Source organism: Apaloderma vittatum, unplaced genomic scaffold (assembly GCF_000703405.1).
Source record: "Apaloderma vittatum isolate BGI_N311 unplaced genomic scaffold, ASM70340v1 scaffold26583, whole genome shotgun sequence".
NCBI lineage: Eukaryota > Metazoa > Chordata > Aves > Trogoniformes > Trogonidae > Apaloderma > Apaloderma vittatum.
In genome coordinates, this window is record NW_009710348.1 from 76548 (window position 1) to 95993 (window position 19446).

General features: G+C 39.9%; 1 protein-coding gene across 1 annotated transcript in view; it reads right to left on the reverse strand.

Moving 5' to 3' along the window:
- FBN1 (fibrillin 1) overlaps positions 1-19446 on the reverse strand; it is a 135993-nt gene that overhangs the window by 70752 nt on the left and 45795 nt on the right. The window contains exons 7-13 of the mRNA XM_009867276.1: positions 17544-17669; positions 13728-13886; positions 10164-10328; positions 8875-9015; positions 8014-8133; positions 4763-4888; positions 2528-2650 (exon numbers count right to left, since the gene is read on the reverse strand). Coding sequence (XP_009865578.1) covers positions 2528-2650; positions 4763-4888; positions 8014-8133; positions 8875-9015; positions 10164-10328; positions 13728-13886; positions 17544-17669 — 960 coding nt within the window. The remainder of the gene's footprint in view (positions 1-2527; positions 2651-4762; positions 4889-8013; positions 8134-8874; positions 9016-10163; positions 10329-13727; positions 13887-17543; positions 17670-19446) is intronic.

The window sequence follows — 19446 nt, forward strand, 5'->3', positions numbered from 1 at the left end:
CCAACTTTGGGATGGAAATTCACCTTAATAGTTCAAAATTGAGCTTAGAGTGTGTCAAATGAGATGTTTATAGGAGCAATGTGTTGCACACTGCACTTCTTGTATTCCTTTGTTGATCCCCTAAAGTGTTTGGCAAAAACACATGTTCAATTCCACATCAAATTTCTCAGGCAGGTAGCCAATTTGCTGCAGGAATGGCAGTTTGTGCATACACACATTCCCAGTATGCATAAGCCCTAACTGCATGTGCAAGCATAAGCTTAGAGCTTAAGCTTGTGTAAGATCTTAATGCACTCACTTCACAAACTCAGGATATGCAGTGTGAACAGTGAGTGTCTCAAAGGCTAACTGTTCTGCAGGACAGAAGTTATTTGCTCTGTACGTGTGGTGTGTACAGAGAGGACTTGGTAAGAATAAACATTAAAATGTACAGGAAAAGACATTATTAAAGATCGATCTTTTAAACTTCTACTAACTGGAGACATTTACCAGAGAGTTGTGCTCTCTCTAGCCACTAAATTCCTGGGAATTATTTCATAATGCTTTAGGCCAGTGGAAGAAAGGAGACAAACACAAAGTCTGGAAAAAGTGTAATTTCGGTGTCAAGGTCTCAAAATCTGGTTTGCTTTCGACCCAATAGAAATTTTAACATGTAATGAATGTTTGCATGCTCATTCAGAGAGAACAAGGCTTACTCTTAAGTGTTGAAAAGCAGAGGGAGAAATCCTTCATTTTACTCTAAGATTTGTTCCAACTTTCAGTAGGAATCAGTTGAGTTGCCTGCAACTTTGGAGAATTTTCAAACATTCTTCCTTTGATGCACAGAAGTAACATCTCTCTAGGGCCAGAAACCCCTTTTTGGCTGTATCCATACTCCTGTTTAGCCAGAAGGCACGTAACAGAGGCTGTGAAGTTGAGTATCATTGAGTTTTAAGTAGTCTGAAGCAATTTATATACCATCTTCTTGAATGGCATTTCAGTGCACAGACTGACGTTAAAAAAAAAAAAAAGGAAAAAAAAAAAGAAGAACATGCCAAAAGATACTCAAGGCAAAAATCCAGACAGGCCTTTGGGCTGAGCTTACATCAGTGAGTCACATCCCTATTAACGACACAGAGAGCAAACAGTGGTCTTAGGGAACATGACTAGCTGATGTGCCAAGGCCTAATGGGCACCAAATTCTTCCCTGCCAAGTCTGAGACCAAGTCTTGCCACTGTCCCACACGCAGACCAGCTGGAAAATAAGCTTTGGAAAACAGGTAAGAACGGAAATAAAGCTGATTGCTCTAAGTGTGTGAAGGCTGCAGCCAACACAGCCAGTAGCTGCTAAGCTAAAGAGACACTTGCATGGATCAGCACATTTGTTCATTTGAGAAACTAAAGAGCAATTTGTTCTCCCAATATAAACAATCCTATTACAAAGCAAGAATGGGGTCACGTCTCATTAGAAATACATGATTCCCCCCTGTGAAGGCTGGGTAGCACTGTCCTGGCACACCTAGTGTGAAAATTACGAAATGCAAGAGAAGTTCGAGATGTTTTACCAGATTTATTGGCCTAGTTTGGATCTAGGTCTAAATACTATGCAGTTCAGATCTAAGACTGGTGCAGTGTTCAAGAAGCAAAAGGATCCAAATCAATTCACTTTTCATGTCACCAGCACTCAAAACCAAGTTATTTATTCAAACATGTACTTTTGTTATTGGCCCACAGGAAGATGCTGCCGTGTAATCCAGTGTAATATTTTTTTGAACTTGGCAAAGTGCAAGCAAGCACTTCTTCTGCCTTGATTCCAAGAGTTAAAAGGTTTTAAATTTTTCAAAAGAAAAACCATAAGTAATTTGGCCCAGCACTTGTTTATTCCTTATTTCAACTCCTGCTTTGTTCCTGTAAGACTTGTTGAAACATGAAGATTTATACACACAAAACTTCCAGCTCCTGATGGGACTGAACGGAAACTCTGACGATGTAACTAGCAACCAGAACGCTGCAGTGTCTTCCACCAGGGATATTGCTGAGCTATCAGGGCAAACAGAAAAGCCAATCTTGCCGTGGAGCTCATGTCTGCACCTTGGTCACACTGGGTGCTGGGCACTCCTTAGAGATGCTGTATTGACTAGGAACACCCAGGGAAGAATGAGAAAAATACCCAAAGAAGGCAAATGAGCCAGACTGTTTGCATGGGCAAAGGTGGAAAACTTTAAAACACAAAAAAGTGAGATACACCAGAGCTGAATTGTGGAAGACCTCATAGGCAAAAAACTCTGGAGTTTAAGTAGGTCAGATCACATAGTCCTTGATCAAAGAGTATTTCCCACTGGCTGGTTGCTCAACACTGTGGAGAAGGCTGAGTGCTGACTTGCACAACGACAAATCATTCTAGCTGATTAAAAAAACATTATCTGACAGGAACTCTGCTCAGTATTTTTTGTCCCCAAGGATCACTGGAAGGAAATAGGGCCATTCTTGAAGCCACCAGTGGGATATGACTCACAAGCTTTGGGAACCCATCATGTATTGTGCTCACCTCTGCAATAGCGTCCATCAGATGCTAACTGGAACCCTGGTTTACAAATGCATTTAAAACTGCCATCTTCGTTGATGCACATTCCATTGAGGCATATGTTCCTTATGCTGCATTCATCCATATCTGAAAATGTACATAATAGACATAATGCTCATAATGTTAGAGTAAAGGAATTCTTACTAGTTATATCCAAAAGACAAATCTTCATTTCTTTCTTCACTGTTGGAGGAATATGATAATCAGAAATGGGCGATGGGACATACTGCACTGTCCTAGAAGATGTGTCAAAGCAATGCCTCCATTTTTTCAAAATGAATCATTAACTTATAAAGGTATGTATCTAAAAAGAGTAAAGAGAATTAAAAAAAAAAAAGATAAATTGGACAGCTTAAGAACTCTCAGTTGTGGTATAAAGTGTAAAAAAGTGAGAAAACTATTTAATCTATTTTATCAAAGGTCTGCAATCTTGATGTAAATAGAAGCAGCCTCCCATTTGGAACGGTAACCAGTTTTGTGTTACTAAGAACACCTGAAAGGGAAGGAGTGGACATTTGTGCTCAGAGTGAAGACTTTTGTAACCTAGACTGAATTAATCTAAGATTTATGGTGTGGGACAATTCCTCGCACTGCGCTCAAACATGCATTCTGGGGACACTTTCATTTAAAATAAAACCTACACTTTCCCTGGATTCAGCACGACAGGTTACATAGGAGGGTGCTTGCTAATCATAGCTCCATCCTAGCACTATTTACCCTCGAACCTATGGCTTAGCATGAAGGATTCAAACAGGAGAAGGTGGAGGTCCCAGTCACTGCTATTCTAAACTCTGCACAGTTACTTACACAAAAAGAAAAAAATTACAGGAAACATGAAGGGCAAATTCTGTGCTTGATCTGAGTAAGCTTTTATATGCTCTTAAGTCTTTCTTTCGTCCTGGTGCAAATGAAATCAGTTTTGGACGTTACATTCAAAAAACTCAGCACTATTTACCAGCTTCATCTAAAGGACTATACACAGTTACATTAAGGTAGGGCACAATGCCATGGTCTTTACCGATTAGTGTGTGTGCACATGTATTCCTAAAACCAAAACTCAATGTCTGACAATGCCAGAGATGAAACTGTTTCATATGTGGATGCAACAGACATTCTGGCAACATATGCAATGGAATTAAAAATGTTTTACCAGACTGCCGATGTCCTGGTTCTTATTACTATTAGCACATGGAAAGGAAGAAACCGTAATCGACTTTTTTTCCAAAATATATCCATTTCCAAATATATTTAGTCAATATAGTTAGTTCCATAATAACATATTTAAAGAGCAGCTTATAGTGCTAAAATGTATCTAAAAGAGAGTCAGGAAAAAGAGTCTTAAAATGTCTGTCTCTACCAAGGATTAACAGAATCACTACTAGCACATAAAATCACTGGATCATAATGCCATTACAATATATTGGGAATTGTGCTATTTTCCTTAATATTGCAGCTGTCTTGGACAGAAACCACACTTCTAGACTGGTGTGTTTTCTTTTTACTTACAGGCTAAGTCAGACAAAAATAATTTATGATCTAAAAAAAAAAAAATCATGTATCTATCCCAACCAGGAATTTTGGCATTAAGTCTTTGAGCTGAATCACTGAGATAATATTCTGCCAAAAATGTTTCTAAGAACAGTGCTTGAAATTCCTTTAACGAATGAATAGATCATTGGGAAACCTCCCAAGGACCTTGGGAAGCATGACAAAGAGCATTCTTCTTTTTACCCCCTTTACTAAAGGTCTGGGAGGTAGGAACACATCAATTATGTTTACAAATTTTTCTTAAAACAGTTTTTATGGGTCAGACCAGACTGCATCTACATAAAACACACTGCAAGTCACCCAGTAAGATCCCATAAAGCATGCTGTTAAACACACAGTAAAACGAGGCAGCATGTGACTTGTGCTCTGTTTTAAAATGTACCACTCCCATCAAAGAAAGTGCATTTTGCGATAGTGGTATGCACTTTCTGCTGCTGGACAGACATCCTGCTGAGGATTGCCAAGCCAAGGCTCCAGAACTGGCTGCAAAAGACAGTTTACTTGCCCTCCCAGATACAGCAAAAGGTATTTAGAAATTCGATTCCTTCCTCCTTCCCTTCCCCCCCATCAGAGGTTCTTTTCTTTTTCATTGATGTGAATAGTCTCTTGCAATGTAATTACAGACACAGAATAACTTCAGAAAGGTCTTACCTTCACAGTTCTTTCCATCAGCTGCCACTTGAAAACCAGCATTACACACACAATGAAAACTGCCATCTGTATTTATGCATCGTCCATTATTACAGATACGACCGTTCTGTAAACATTCATCAATGTCTGAAAGCGAAACAAAAAGAAAAATAACATTTTTGAGGTTTTTCTTTTTTACACTCAAGAGGAATTTTTTCCCATTTCCCCTTCCCCTAGGTTCTTATCCCTATATGAAAACTATATTCACCTGAAAAATTATTTATTTTGATTTCCATAACCCTGTTATGGAAGTGGAAAATGTTCATCAGCTTGAAATTTCAATTTGCTGTGAAAGAATTTCAGTGAACATTACCCCGCAGCTTGCTCAAACAAGAATTAGATCCTTTCAATTGTTTCTCTTCTGCATTTTTTTCATCATGAAAATATTTTTACTGACGTTTAACTGAACAATTTCTAACTACTGAAGTGAAGACAGGGGAAGCTTGCCTTTTGCTGCTGCTTTTGAGATAACGGCAAAGTTCAAGACTTTCCCACCTCAGAAGATATTTCTCCTGCTTATTTTATATTTGCAACATCAGCTCCTCATTTCCCTCTCTCTGCAGGAGGTGCTTGGCAAGTGCTTTGGAGGACCTGAATAGTGATATCACACGAGGCTGGCAGCTCTCCCTCTCCTTCAAACGCGGGGAGAAGAGATGCTGAGACAGACTGTCTAGACATTTTTCAGATTGCTCAGTGTTCTCCATCAGGGTCTGGACCATCTCCCAGAGATTCCTGCACACAGGGGACTCTGCTCACAGAACTCTCAACCAGCCCATGTAGACCTATCTATCGTGCAACCACGCTCCCGTCCCAAACACTCCAGGGTGCCCTGCCCCAGGCGCTCTCTGCAGTAGTGCATTGCTGTGCTGCAGGAAGAAGCAGAGCACAGGTGTCCTCTCAAATGCCCCTGCTCTCTAGACACCTGTCTGAGGGGCAACTGATGCCTCTTGAAACTGTGAACCTGTATCTTGCCTTAGCAGAGTGGCAGTTCTGGGAAACTGCTAACAAATCACTGAAAATAACTTCCTTTTGCAAGCAAGCAACCAGGCCAGCAGAGGCAAGAGCTGCCCATTGAGAGCTCATCGCGGTGGCAGCCTGCAGCCCTCTTGACTTCCAGCAGAAGTGTACAGCCTTGACAAACCTCTCCTCATTTAATAAACAAGCATCATCAATCAGCAACACATAAAAGTGAGTGTTCTCTCTGCTCAGTCCCTTTCCTCCCACTTCTGTGGCACTTGGTTGTACCTGACCCTGGCTTCAGCTATTCCATCAGCTTTCTTCCTTAGGACAGGCAGAAATGCTACAGCATCTCAAGATTTTTCTGGCCTTTTAGTTTTTAGAATTCATCAGGATTCGTACTGTTACACATCTGATGTCATCTAAATCATGGTGCAGAAAATTAACACAGAATCTAGTTGTTCTTTACGTACACACAGCTGATCGGTGACCCACCACTAGTTCATGTTGCATTTCTAATTTCAAATTATGAAATAACATTGCAGATTTTTGTTACAGTAGTTTGCAATACAGACCGCAATGCCTGTCATGTCTGATAGTCACACATCAGACTCATCATGCAGAATATCTCCTCCCTTGGATCCTCAGAACAAGGAAGAGATAAACATCTGGTCATTATGGAGACTTCATTTTTCAAGAATGGGTGTAAGGAATACATTTGCAAAAGCATATCAGCACAGACACTTTTGTGTATGCAGAATATAAAACCTCAACATACAAAGTAGTCATGCGAAGCAATGTTACAGCAAATGCTGATTTTGGCAGGCACCGGGGCTACATGCATATTTTGTAAATGCACCCCACTAGCCTTCTTCTTTTCCCTAAACTGGTCACAAAAATTCCTTCAGGAAATAAAAATTCTGCACATCACAGCATTTTCTGAACTGCCTGTCAAGCAAGCAAGCACAGTTCCCATAGACTGCAAGGAACTGCTAAGTGACCACACTTTAATACCATTAAGCTACTGGGCTTCTGACAACCATGTGTTTGTGTAATGAATCAGTCAAATTAAAAGCGTGTGACAAAAATGACTCATAAGTAAATTCATCACCGCTGAGACTCCACTTCAGCACTCATTCACCACTAGTCAGCTGAACTATGAAGATGCTTCCACAACATGGCTGTTTGGCAGCAATTAGGTCAAATACACCCAGCAACATGCAGCAGCGGTGCTGGCTCTGCATGTCCTCCTGGCTTGGACTAAGTTTCTGTGCCACAAATACCTTTTTGATTCACAGAGAAGAAAAAAATTGCAAACTAATATAGATAGCTTTCTTCTAGCTTTTTAGAAACTCTCTGCTTCAGAACGAGCACATTCTCAAGGGACCTTTCTCTTAACTCAGAAAGCAAAATATGAAGACAAGCTCTGTGCATTCAAACATCGTGTTTCATTCAGATGCTTCCTTTCTTACGATATATCAGAGCAGTCATTCATTCTCCTCCCAGAAGTCTCTCATTATGACTTAACTATAAAGGACTGCATCCACCTTTACAGTCAACTTGCAGCTCCAGTTCAGTTTGGGAGCCACAGAGCCCTGACAGAGGGATGACCACTGAGGAGCTACGTGTTCCCCACTCCCACATGAAGACAGCATGAAGACCATCAGGACTATGTTGAGCCTGGTCAACAAAACACCAATAGCAGGGATCCTACAGCTTCCCCACCTAGATCCTCCCACTGCTTCACTACTTCTTCATACATTATTTAAGTTTGCATTGCTGTAATACATGTTTAGTTGTTTCTCTGACAGTGGGCAGGGACAACACACGGGCACTATACTCTTATATTTAGCCACTGGAGGACTTATCTTCCCACCAACTGTTCTTAAGTATTAACAGTGTTTTATTGGTAAAGGGTTTCTTCAAAAAAGGGATGCTTAATTGTCCTTGAGATCCTCAAGAAGAAAAAAAAAATGCCTCAATGGTTTACAAAAAACAACAAAAGAAAGCTGTCTCTTCCTCTTCAAAGCCACAAACAGTGCCAAGATACTTCTAGCACAAGCCAAAATGTCTTTCTTCACAACCTAGGCTGTGCACAGCCAGCTCAGGCAGGTTAATCATTTTTACTGCTGTTCTGATTTAATTTTTTTTAAAAACACTCATATTTAACACATCTGTTAAATTTAGATTAGAAACTATTTTCCCTCCTGGTATGTATACAATAGTACAGATACGGCCGTAAAACCGCAATTTACCTCGGCACTCTGTTCTAGTTGCCGTGCTCTGATACCCGATACGACACTGGCATATGTAGGATCCCTGGGTATTCACACAGTCTCCACTGATGCATGGATTCTTCTCACATTCATCGACATCTGCAGAACACAGACATATTTTTATTAAGACATTGATTGAAAGTTATTTGGGTTTGTAGGGGTATTTTATTGTTTTGTAGCTGGAGAAATAGTGTGCTTCAATTTGAAAAGAAAGGGGACCACTGAATTCCCAGTAAAAGGATCCCATGTCATAAGCTAAGCAGGAGCTGGGAAGAAGGAATACTCAACAAGACAAGATACTGTTTGTGTGAGAGTCAGAAGCCTTAATCCTACACCTCCACATTCCCATGCTTATCAGCAAGCTCTGGCTAAGCTCCAAAATTAAAGGGCTCAAGAGCCCGACACGATACTCCTAATGATCTGAAGGAGGACTTGTAAATCTTACTAAGCCCGAGATTATGACTGCTTTTTTTTTAAAAAAAAAACAAAAACAAAAAACAAACAACAAACAATACGGTATTTGTATACTCAGAAAGTTGGTAGCATTTTAAAGGGGTTATTTTTTATCACTAATAAACACAGTATAGTCAGAGGTTAGCAAAATAAGAAATCCTTACTTCTGTATAATTCCATGGCATGTTACATGTTTTGCTAAACACAGTCTTAAAGGCAAAATTGCTGTACAAATAAGTTTGCAGTTGAAAGACATTAGTTCTTGGAAGTCTGTTTACTGGGTTGTTTTATTTAAGAACTCAAGAGTTATTACATTGTGTGGAACAGAATTGTTTTCTTCTTTAAAGCAAAATTCCTCTCTGTGATTTACAGCAGAAATCCACATACCAATGCATTCCCCTCTAACATCCAGTTGGAATCCTTTGTTACACTCGCAGCGGTAGCTCCCAGGAGTGGGAACGCAGCGCCCATTAAGGCAGAGATGTCGGAACAGTTGGCAGTAGTCAGTGAAGTTCACCGGCAAGATCACTGAAACAACAAAGTTGGAAAAATATTTTAATAGTTCACCCCAATAATTTTTTGGTAATCTGCAATTTGTCCAGCATTCTCCATTAAATTTACCCTCCGTTGTAATGCGAATTACCTAGTAAAATCAGCACTGGGAGAGAGAAAATGGCACTTATGAGATCTGTCTGAAAACAGCTACCAACCACCGATTTTTCCATTGTGGCAAGTCTGAGGACAAAAGAGGACCGAGTCTGTTCCTACCCAGTGGTCAAGCATACGCCACTGCAAGGACTATACCAAAAGCAGGCAGACCGGTTCAGTTATCTCCATTTTCATAGTCAGCAGAATGAGAGGAGGGCAGGGATAACCCTGGGAGGTAAGCCTATATGGTCTTTGGCAGGCAGATGCGAGCTGGCTCTGCCCGTGCTCCCAGCTGACCAGAAGCTGTGCAGCTATGTCAGTGCAGTGTCAGGCCTGAGTTAACATACTTTGCCTCTTCAGCTTATTAGCTCAGCTTGGTGCTGGACCAAGACTAAATAGTTTCAGCTGGTGCCAGTGCAAGCAGAGCCTGCTTGCATCTGCACAGAGCAAGGGACAGAATAAGTAATACTTTGGTATTCTGCTCTGGCTTCCTCCTTGCTCTCCAGAAACCTAACCTACCCACTGAAAAAGCTCTTTTTCACGTTGGGTCAATCTCAGTCACCAGCACACTAGTACTTTTATTGGTACATTTCCTACCTGGTCAAGTGAGAGTGAGGAAAACAACCCAAAAGATGTTGCTTTCTCCCAGCCAGGCTCTTTAACTTAGGTACCTATCACAACCTAGTCAAAGAGCTACTCATGTTCCTTGGTGTTGACATGCAGCAAAGTTCCTAATAGCCTTAAAATAAACAGTAACCACTACAATACAGGGGCCTCAGTACAGACAGTGACAACGTAATTTTTGAATTCTGTCTTAACAAGAAAAACAGTACCAATGAGGCACAGCTTCTGAAAGACGCATGCTAACCAGCAGTTTATGATTAGAAGGATATTCAGAGACTATCTGTCCACTTAAAGTAAGCAAAAGATACCAAGAGCTGAAGGGAGCACACTGTTCCTGAGAAACACAGGTTTTTAAAGAAGCTAAATGCAAATGGTGCAGGGAAAGGTTATTATTTCTTTCTTACCATGTGGTGGTGGAGCTCGAGATGGATAGATGATTTCTGGCTGTGGCTGTTGAGGAGGGTAAACACCAGGAAGGAGCGGTGGAGGGATGACCTCAGGACGGCTCGGAGGAAGGTCAGGTCTTGCTGGCAGCAGAGCAGCTATGGTGCACAATTTGCGATAGTCCTCTGAAATACGAAAACACGAATGCTGTTTTAGACTATTGTAGCCTTTCCATTTAATCCAACTCTCCCCTTTTTCATAGTGTTTCAGATTAGCAATAATAGACCTTAAATAATCTGGAAAATCTGAGCCTATATGTTTTCTTCATAGTAACAAGTTTTCTTCTGTGAATTGAGTCATTAATCCATAGGAGGATATCGCTACTACTTGTCAGAAGACTGCTAGTAAAAAGCTAACATAACTGATATTCTAGATATGAAATTGAACAGTGAGGTGGGGACCTGACCTTAAGATATTTAGTCTTCTTTCAGGCAAAATCTCTGATGAAGTCAGTGGGAAGTTCACCTAAAAGACTTCTGGACTTGATCCCAAGTTAATTTAATACAAAGCCTGCCACAGAATTACAAAAATACTGGACAGGGAAAAAAGCCCAGTTTCAACAGGATTTCTTAAAAGTTAACCTCCTAAAACAAAGAAATGTAAACATAAGCAATGAGGCAAAACCAATTAGAAAATGAATACACTAACACTATTTCCCTGTGAAAATGAAGTTCGCCAATAAAAGCAGAAACCAAATGAGGCGCAGCCTAAAAGCGTAGACAAAGAGAAACCGAGTCAGATCCACACCAAGTTCATCCTTTTCCAGATGATGGGAAAATGATCTATTTTGCTCTAAACACAGCCTATGCTGAGTGTTAAGCATACTCCTATTGTTTATCTCTATTAGTGGCATCTGCCCTACTGCCCCACTTTTCCTCCTACTCCCAACTCTTTTGTCTTCGGGAAGTGTGGCTGTGGAACTTGTGATCCAAAGAATGCACACAGAGTACTACAATTAAAGCCCACATTTCCAGCTGACCTAATTCATGTCCACAATTGTGTGTACAGAGATAACCATTTGTACAGCCAATATCTTTGAACTTCAAAATTTTAAAATTTATGGCACAACAGGAGAGAGGAATTCTGTAATGAAAACAAAATGCTACAGATGCTGGAATTCCCGAAATAATATAAAATATGAGAACTGAAAAATAAATTCAGTGTTGGGAGAAGTAAGCTGGATATTTGAAACTTCAGCACTTTCATCTCACTTCTATTTCCACCTGTAAAACACATTAGAAGTTCTTCCTGAAGCACAAAGGATCTGTTATATAAACATGGTAGCCTGAAACTCTGTTTTTCCTAATTACAAACTTTGCATTTATTTTAATGCTCTTAGGTGGTCACCGTTTTATGTGTCACCGCATTTTCCTCTATTGTTCCTTAGAGTGATTTTAATCTTGAAAACATTCCCAAGAAGATATTATTGTATTATGCACTGTATTTTGTTTATTTTAGGGTTTTCCTAGGTTTCTATCTTGCCTATTCATATATAAACTGAATTTACTCTCCATCACTGGTCTTCCTGTAATAAAACAGACATTCAGAAGAAACAGCGTCCATGTATGTACATACACGAAGTCCAATATGCAAATATTTGCTAATGATGGTGGTTTTAATAGTCAATTCTCTAATCACATATTTTCTACAATTCTGATCAGTCTTTGTGAAAGAAAAAATACTATATTTCTTTTCTACTCCAGATTGGTAATATCCAATTCTCCAAACAGGCCTTCCATGCAAAGAGAAGTCACGGCTTGGGGCTGCCCATTCGATGAATGGCACCAGCACACATGAAGGGACTGCGGAGGTGAGAACTGAACGCACACACGGCTGGATGCCTGACATACCACTTTTAAAGTATTTACAGTGTCAATGGGAAAACGTGTCATTCCATGTAAACAATTATTGCCACATTATGCAAAGAAATACAGTGCAAGCCTTTTTTATTGCAACTTTAATCTCCATGTAGAATTTTAGCAATAAACAGCCTATTTTATAGTAACATTTGGGTCTGCTGCCCACATTGAAAATGTAACTGCTTGGGTATATTATGCAGCTAGTGCTCCACTTCATATAACAGTAATTTCCATTTCAACACTGTAGAGACTTTGGGTCACTGACAGCTCTAAATTCCTCATTTTGCCTTCTCAGGATACATTAAGAAATAAATGAACTTCATTAAATAATGACAGCAGTACCTTGAATACACGTAAGACCTTTCAAGGAATTTCAAAGCACTTTTGAAAAGAGTAATTTTTAGCTTCAATTTATGTCCCAAGATGGGGTGTGGAAGAAAAAAAAAAAACAGAAGAGAAAAAAAGCTAGGGGACAAAAGGGGGGAAAAAAAAAGGAGGGGAAAAAAAAGAGAAGGAAAGAAAAAAGTGGCATGTAACCATTATCTGGAAGACCTTGCATGGATTTATGAGTCAGGAAGTCCTGGGTTCTAGTTCCTTCTCCACCACGTCTCAGTCTGCAGCCTTGGCCAAATTACTTCACTTTTCCACCCAGTTTATTCACCAGTTAGATATGAATAATTACAAAGAACATAAATAAAACAGGGACTGCATTAAGACTGAAAACTTTCTCCTTGTCTACCTACTTCAGATGAGCACCAATAGATAAGACTATTTTCGTTGCATTATTCTAGCCAGTCTTGGACATTTAGCGTTTAAATATTATTAACGAGATAGTGACAGAACCAGGAAGAGTCTTCCAAGAGTTGTGATCATAGATCTCTGCTTCAATATTACACAGTTTCACTCAAAGGACTAAGAAACAAAAACAATAAACATTTCCACACATGACCTCTGACAATTTCTTCCGTTATACTGCTAGAGTGTTACGACCCCCATTCCTCCCTAACCTCTACACCTCCCCTGAGCTCCTCCCTTCAATCCTTAACGTTTCTTGCATTCTTCTCTAAAGCATTTCCATTAGGTCTCTAGTCCTAAATAATCTCAAAGCCATCTTTCCTCCTCTCCCTCACAGTCTCACAATTTGCTCACCACCTTCTCTAAATTCAAACCTCACGTTATCTGGGGATCTCAATACACAGGGAGGTGATAAAATTCAACACATTTCGGTAGCAAACAGAATTCAAGTTCTGTGTCAAACTTCAGGAAATAAATGGCAGCTCAGAAAACTAGACATAAGAGGAAGGAAATCCCAGTTTTCCAATGGGAGAGAAACTGCATACGGTATGGGGATCTATTAGAAGACTCTGGAAGAAGTAACTTGAGCCTGAAGAGGGCATTGAAAACAAAATCTGAATCATGTAAGGTCTGAATAATCAGGCTACAAAACATTAATTAGCAAAAGATAAAATTCTTTGTTTACACCTGCTTGCCCTAGTCTCCTGGGGCTTGCCACAGGAGGCTCTGCTTTGAGCATGGGGGTTGGACGAACGATCTCCCAAGGTGCCCTCCAACCTGTAGCTCTTTAATGGAAACATTACTAATAAAAGAAATCACTTCCTAATTCAGTGTTCAACCATGCCCATACAAATACGGGTGGATTCATACCAGTGGATCTGATGGGGCACATTTCGGGAGCGGTGGCTGCACCAGAGGACCAGCACCGGCCGCTGTCACAGCAACACTGCATTTTGGACAGAGGCTGGGGGAGCTGATTGCCGCAACGCCCGTTGGTCAGAGAAGAGAAGCAGTATCCAGGCCGCACATCTACCAAGAGAAAGAAATGGCTCTGTAATCACCAATCCACGAAGAATGCGACTTTCACAAATTCTTGGCGACATAGCACTTGGAACATTACAATAGTTAGAAAACAAAAGGCAGGAAACCAGAATAATCTAGATAATATTTGGGCTGCTTTGGATTCAGGTGTAACACCTGTGAGAACGCCAAACTGAAATATGGAACAGCAACGAATCAATGGAGGTAAAAAAAGAAATGTGTATCCAGTATATAATAAAATGCACTTCTGTGCTCCCAAAGAAAAACTGCAGTGTAATCTCTATTAAAGATAGTGCCAGATCAACTCTGTTTAAGCTTTGATTTGAGAGGCACTGATGTATAGCAAGAAACTTACAGCACTGCAGCTCTTAAAGCATTAATTCATTTTTCATTAGTCACCGCTTTCCCAGCTGAAGTGTGTAGTGATTTGACAAGATTGCAGGCAAGAAACTTTAACTGGTGCCACCACAGTGTTTATGAAGATGTGCCGGCTTCCTGTCTGAAAAGGGTAAGCACGTGCTGTATAAAGAACGTCCTGTACCCAGCTTTCATACACTCAGCTCTAAAAACATTGCACAGAGATCCCTCAGCTTAGAGAAGGAAGAGAAAATGTAGATAGGAGCAAAATAAAAAATAAAAAAATAATGCTGTGCTACAATCTGAAGCTCTGAGCAATCATTTCACAGTATGTCAAATTACGTCAAACTCAATATAAGCTGTGGTGTGATTTGACGCTGCACGATAAACCAGATGTGGTTTATTTCTAAAATACACAAACATTTGCTGTGGAAATGCAGAGGAAAAAGTTACAGAAAGAACCTTACAGCTGAAGCAACAGTACCTCAGTTACCCAGGGCATGGTGAATTCAGCTGTCTAGTAACAGTGCTTTCCAGAGTTTACCAGCTATTCTAGTGGCTATCAAAAAAAGCAGGGAAGTTTCTTATTATTTTGAAAAAACTGATATACAGTAATATGCTGGGAGAGTCTGTGATAGTTCTGCCTTTTATTAGCTGGAACCTGAACATGGATATTACTGGCAGTACAGATAAAAGTCAACTGGCCTTTGCTTCCAAACTTTATTTAGTTCATTCCATATAATGGAACTCTGAAACAGAAAAAAAACCAACTACTAATATCTATCACTGTTCCTCATTTTCTCCTGGCACCCAACTAAACTACCCACATACACTCCTTAATCTACCATTTAAAAACTCGAATAAAGCTCTGATGAAAACTGTTCCCCAGAGAGAAAACTGTTCTCCAGTATCCCTGAAGAGGTATTCAGATGCTTGGTGCGATGGTGGGTTGATGACGGCAAAGAAGGAAATTCTCTAGCAAAGCCTATCATCATCCTCTGTAATTCATCCTTCTCAGTTTCGGTCAGTACCAAGTTTCGAAACATTTAAAAGCAGTAATGGGCAGAAGTGGAAAAAGGATCTGTGCAAGCACACAACGTGCCATAAAAAGATAAACACACAGCAAACATCTTTGTCTGCCTGCAGGTATTAAAAAAAAAAAAAAGCACTACAGTTTTCAGAAAAAGACAGCAAGTGTGAGAAAAAAGCCAGATCTCTCAATATTCCTAATAAGAAGTGATTCTTCTTTTCTTCTTTCTTTTTCTGTTCCAAATAGTAAACCACATAAATAGGGGCAAGAACAGCAGGAAAAAAACTTTTTACTGTTTCAACTTTAAGTATTTTAGTATTTTACACTTTAAACATACAGTATTTTGAAAAGGCAAAAAATCACCACAAAACCAACTTTCAATAAAAACGTGCCCTGTAAAAAAAAAAAGAAAAAGAAAAAATTGAAAAAGTCATTGAGAAATAACACTGAAATAACACTAACCAAACAAATTTATGCGAGCCTCAAGCATGGGCTAGCAGCTTTCTTCATAGCACTCTTCATGTACTTGTGTTGAGACGTTCCTGCTCTTGAGCTCTACAAGATACTATCTTTGCTTTGTCTATTCTAATTTTTAAGGTTTGTAATAATGAAACACCCCGTTCTTCCTTTGGATGTTTGGCTCCAGTGCTGTTCCATTTGAGTCCCAGAAGGGACACATTTCTCAGAAGCACTTCCCTCATCCCTAACAGAATAGACATGCTCAGCTAACACTTCTCACTTAAGAAAGGCATGCTGTAATTAAATCAAGACTACATGCTCTGCCCAGCTCGAACACAGATTTGGGCTCTGCCCTTGCTAGAATGGCAAGTATGCAGTCAGCACATTAGACGTGAATCCAAAATATCTGCAGATAATTAACAGTGCTTCCCATTTAGCACACTTTGCCTTGGACACAAAGCCACAATTTTAATAATGGCTCATAGTCTGGCATATTACTTAACATAGCCTGTCATCATTTAAATAACCAATTCTTTAGCTGAACTATTTCAGCCTACAAATACAGTGGGTAAAAAAGTCTGGAAAACTGCAGGAATGGGTGTGAACGGTGGGCAGTCCTGACTAAGCAATGACTGTAAAAAGTAAAAAGCAAATGGAAGCTGTGCATCTCGAGAAACTTTTTGTTACAGAAAGATGAATCTCCTTCATAAATATTAAGTACAAGCAGCAATCAATGATTTAATGATTCAAATTCATTTAGGAGCTATTAATCTGAAGTAATAAAAGCAACTCCCATTGGCAATTTAAGTGTATAGTATGGATCTAATCTACCAAATCTACCTAATCTACCTGTTCTTGATAATGGAAGAAATATAGTTCCTTTCTCAAAATCTACAGAAACAGAATGGCACCATTCAAAATGAATCATAACCCAAACTACTTCTGCATCTCTTGGAGATGTTACTATCATTTGGTCCTTCTGTCCAAAGTTATTTTTTAAAATTTTTTTCCTAAACGATTTTCGACCAAAGGTACTAAACACACGGTGCTGGCACTCTGTCTGAGCCTTTAAATAAACAAGCAAAAACTGAGGAAATAAACATTTCATTTGATTCTCAAAATTTGATTTTCAAAATTCAGCATTGGCAGTGAAAAATTACTACATAAAGATGAGGAAAAAATAATTAATTGAATACTTGACCTGCCTCACAGCAGGCTGTACGCTTCCCAGAAGCACTAAGTGCTAACGCTACTCTTTCATAGTTTTGGCACTGCAGCCATTTAATTCACAAAGTCCTTTGGTTCCTGGTCTGGCTCTGTCACAGCTCCAAATCATCAGTGTAATAAAAGTGGATACAAACGTCCCACACCAGGGTTGTTACACCATTTCCTTTAATGAAAAATATCTGCATTAATGTCCTCACACTTGGAATGAGGAAAAAGCAGCTGTTTGGGGTGATTATCTTCCTTTTCAAGTATATTTGCTTTTCTTAATGACTGCTGAATATAGCATGGACTAAATCAAACACGAGAGCAAAATATCAAGGAGATGTGTTAAACAAGTTCTGCCTATTTTAAGGCAACAAATACAGCATAAAAGAACTGTATTAAGGAAAACAAAAGGGAAGGGAAGGTCATAACAAAGACGGGAAGGGAATAGGTACTCGATGTACTTCTACAGAAAAGAAGGATTTCAAGATCAGAAGTTGAAGTACGTTGCTGGTACACTGTAACCCATTTTAGATATTCATGAATTCTCACGACACCTGCTGTCTTATTATTTATGAGATTCTACTCACCTATGCACTTTAAGCCATCAGGAGCTGTGTAAAACCCAGGAGGACACTTGCAGAAGTAACTGCTAACTGTGTTTGAACACTCTCCTCCATCACAGATTCCAGGAATGGTGCTACATTCATCAATATCTTCAAGGCAAAGAGAAAAGCAGAGGCAGGTTACCTAAATTAGTTCTGGCACCAGAATAGACATTTTATAATTAGCATTAATGATGAAATTCAGTGTGGTCTGAGATCCTGCCTCACTTATGTACTTATCGCATCATCAGCACTTTTGAATCAGGATCCTTTGTTAGGCATCTTACAAACACAAATGAAACAGACCTTAAGAAAATATTGTATCTGTAAACTGCAAAAAGCCAGAGAGTTTGTTTTACTGCTTAATAATGATGAATGAAAACCTTAAACTGCAGAGAGGACTTACTAGCTGTAAGTCAACCATAACCCCTCCTGTTTGATTCTGCACACTAGAATTAAGCAAACTCTCTTGGGACCTGTGATGACCATAGCAATCAGTAGCTTAACCATTACGTCTCATGGTATCTCCAGCAGTACAGCATCTCCTGGCACCGTGCCGAAGCAATAGTTCAATATTGACTCAAGGGGAAATGCAGCACCTACTGAACTGCCCGTCCTTCTTACTGCACTTGGGTCTTTCTTGGCGATCCCCCATCTAAAAGCACCGGGCAGCTAGGCACTGTTTAACTAATGCACTGCAACAGGATTAGAGCTCAAAGCAGGATGACTGCGAGCAACAAAAATTACCTTTCTGGCTTTCTCCACTAAGTGAATGTTCTGAAGTTTCAACAGATTTCTAGACAGTAACTGAAATATTTACAGCAGAATTTTAGCAATGTCCATAGTTCCCCTTAGATTCAGTCGGCAATTTTAAAATAAAAGTCCACATAACGACTTTATTCTCTAACGAATCTCAATCCACATAGTAAATCATCCTCATAGATCCAGTGCAGAAAAATTCTCAGAAATTTGCAGAAAAAAACCCTAACAAATACCTTCTTATACCTGATCATAGCTGCATATATGAACAGAGAGAACGTGAAGGGTTTCTTCCACAGCTAGAAATTTATGTTATCTACAGTCATGTGAGTAACGACCTATGCCAGCCTCAGTTACTCCTTAATTACCATCAGTAGTGTGCCTATGATGTGTAGTTACTTCTTCCCCTGGCTCCCAGTGACTATCTTAAAAACGCAGATCTACTTAGCACTGCTCTCATCTTCTAGGAACCTGGAGTCCAGCTGAGCAATAAAAGAGCTCACCTTTCCTCCTCACTACATACAGGAAGAATCAACAAAGCAGAACAGAAAGGGAGGCTATTTTCCACAGTCATTGATGACTACTGCCTGTCACAACACTCTACAATCAAGCAGTTGCTCTCCTGACACGGAGAATCCAGCCAGAAACAAAGGCATCACAGGATTCTATCCCACCTCTTCTCCAGAGATCTACAGACAGACACATGGCTGCAATAATGATTTCACCAACCACAAAAATTTCTGAGATGAAATACGCAACACCACCCAACTCACCAAGGCAAGGAGTGAATAATATCGTAGTCATTAAAACCAATTGCAGGAATTTAGATGTAACGCCTAAACTGGATTTGGCCCCAACAGATGGGGGAACACCCGAAGTCCCACAGGACCGTTAATAAGCGTTTTAACAAGTAGAGAGAATCTCTGTTCTACTTCTCCTCTGAAGACAGCAATCCAGAAATGCAGTAATATAAAAATTATCAATTCCTTTTCCCCCAGATAAAGCACTGGGTTCTCGAATACCTTTGTGGCTCCATGCCTTTGGAGGAGGGGAGCAGAGGAACCGGGGTGGCACACAGACAGCCAGGCCTTCCAGATCAACCAATCCTAAATGGTGCGGGGCCCTGGGC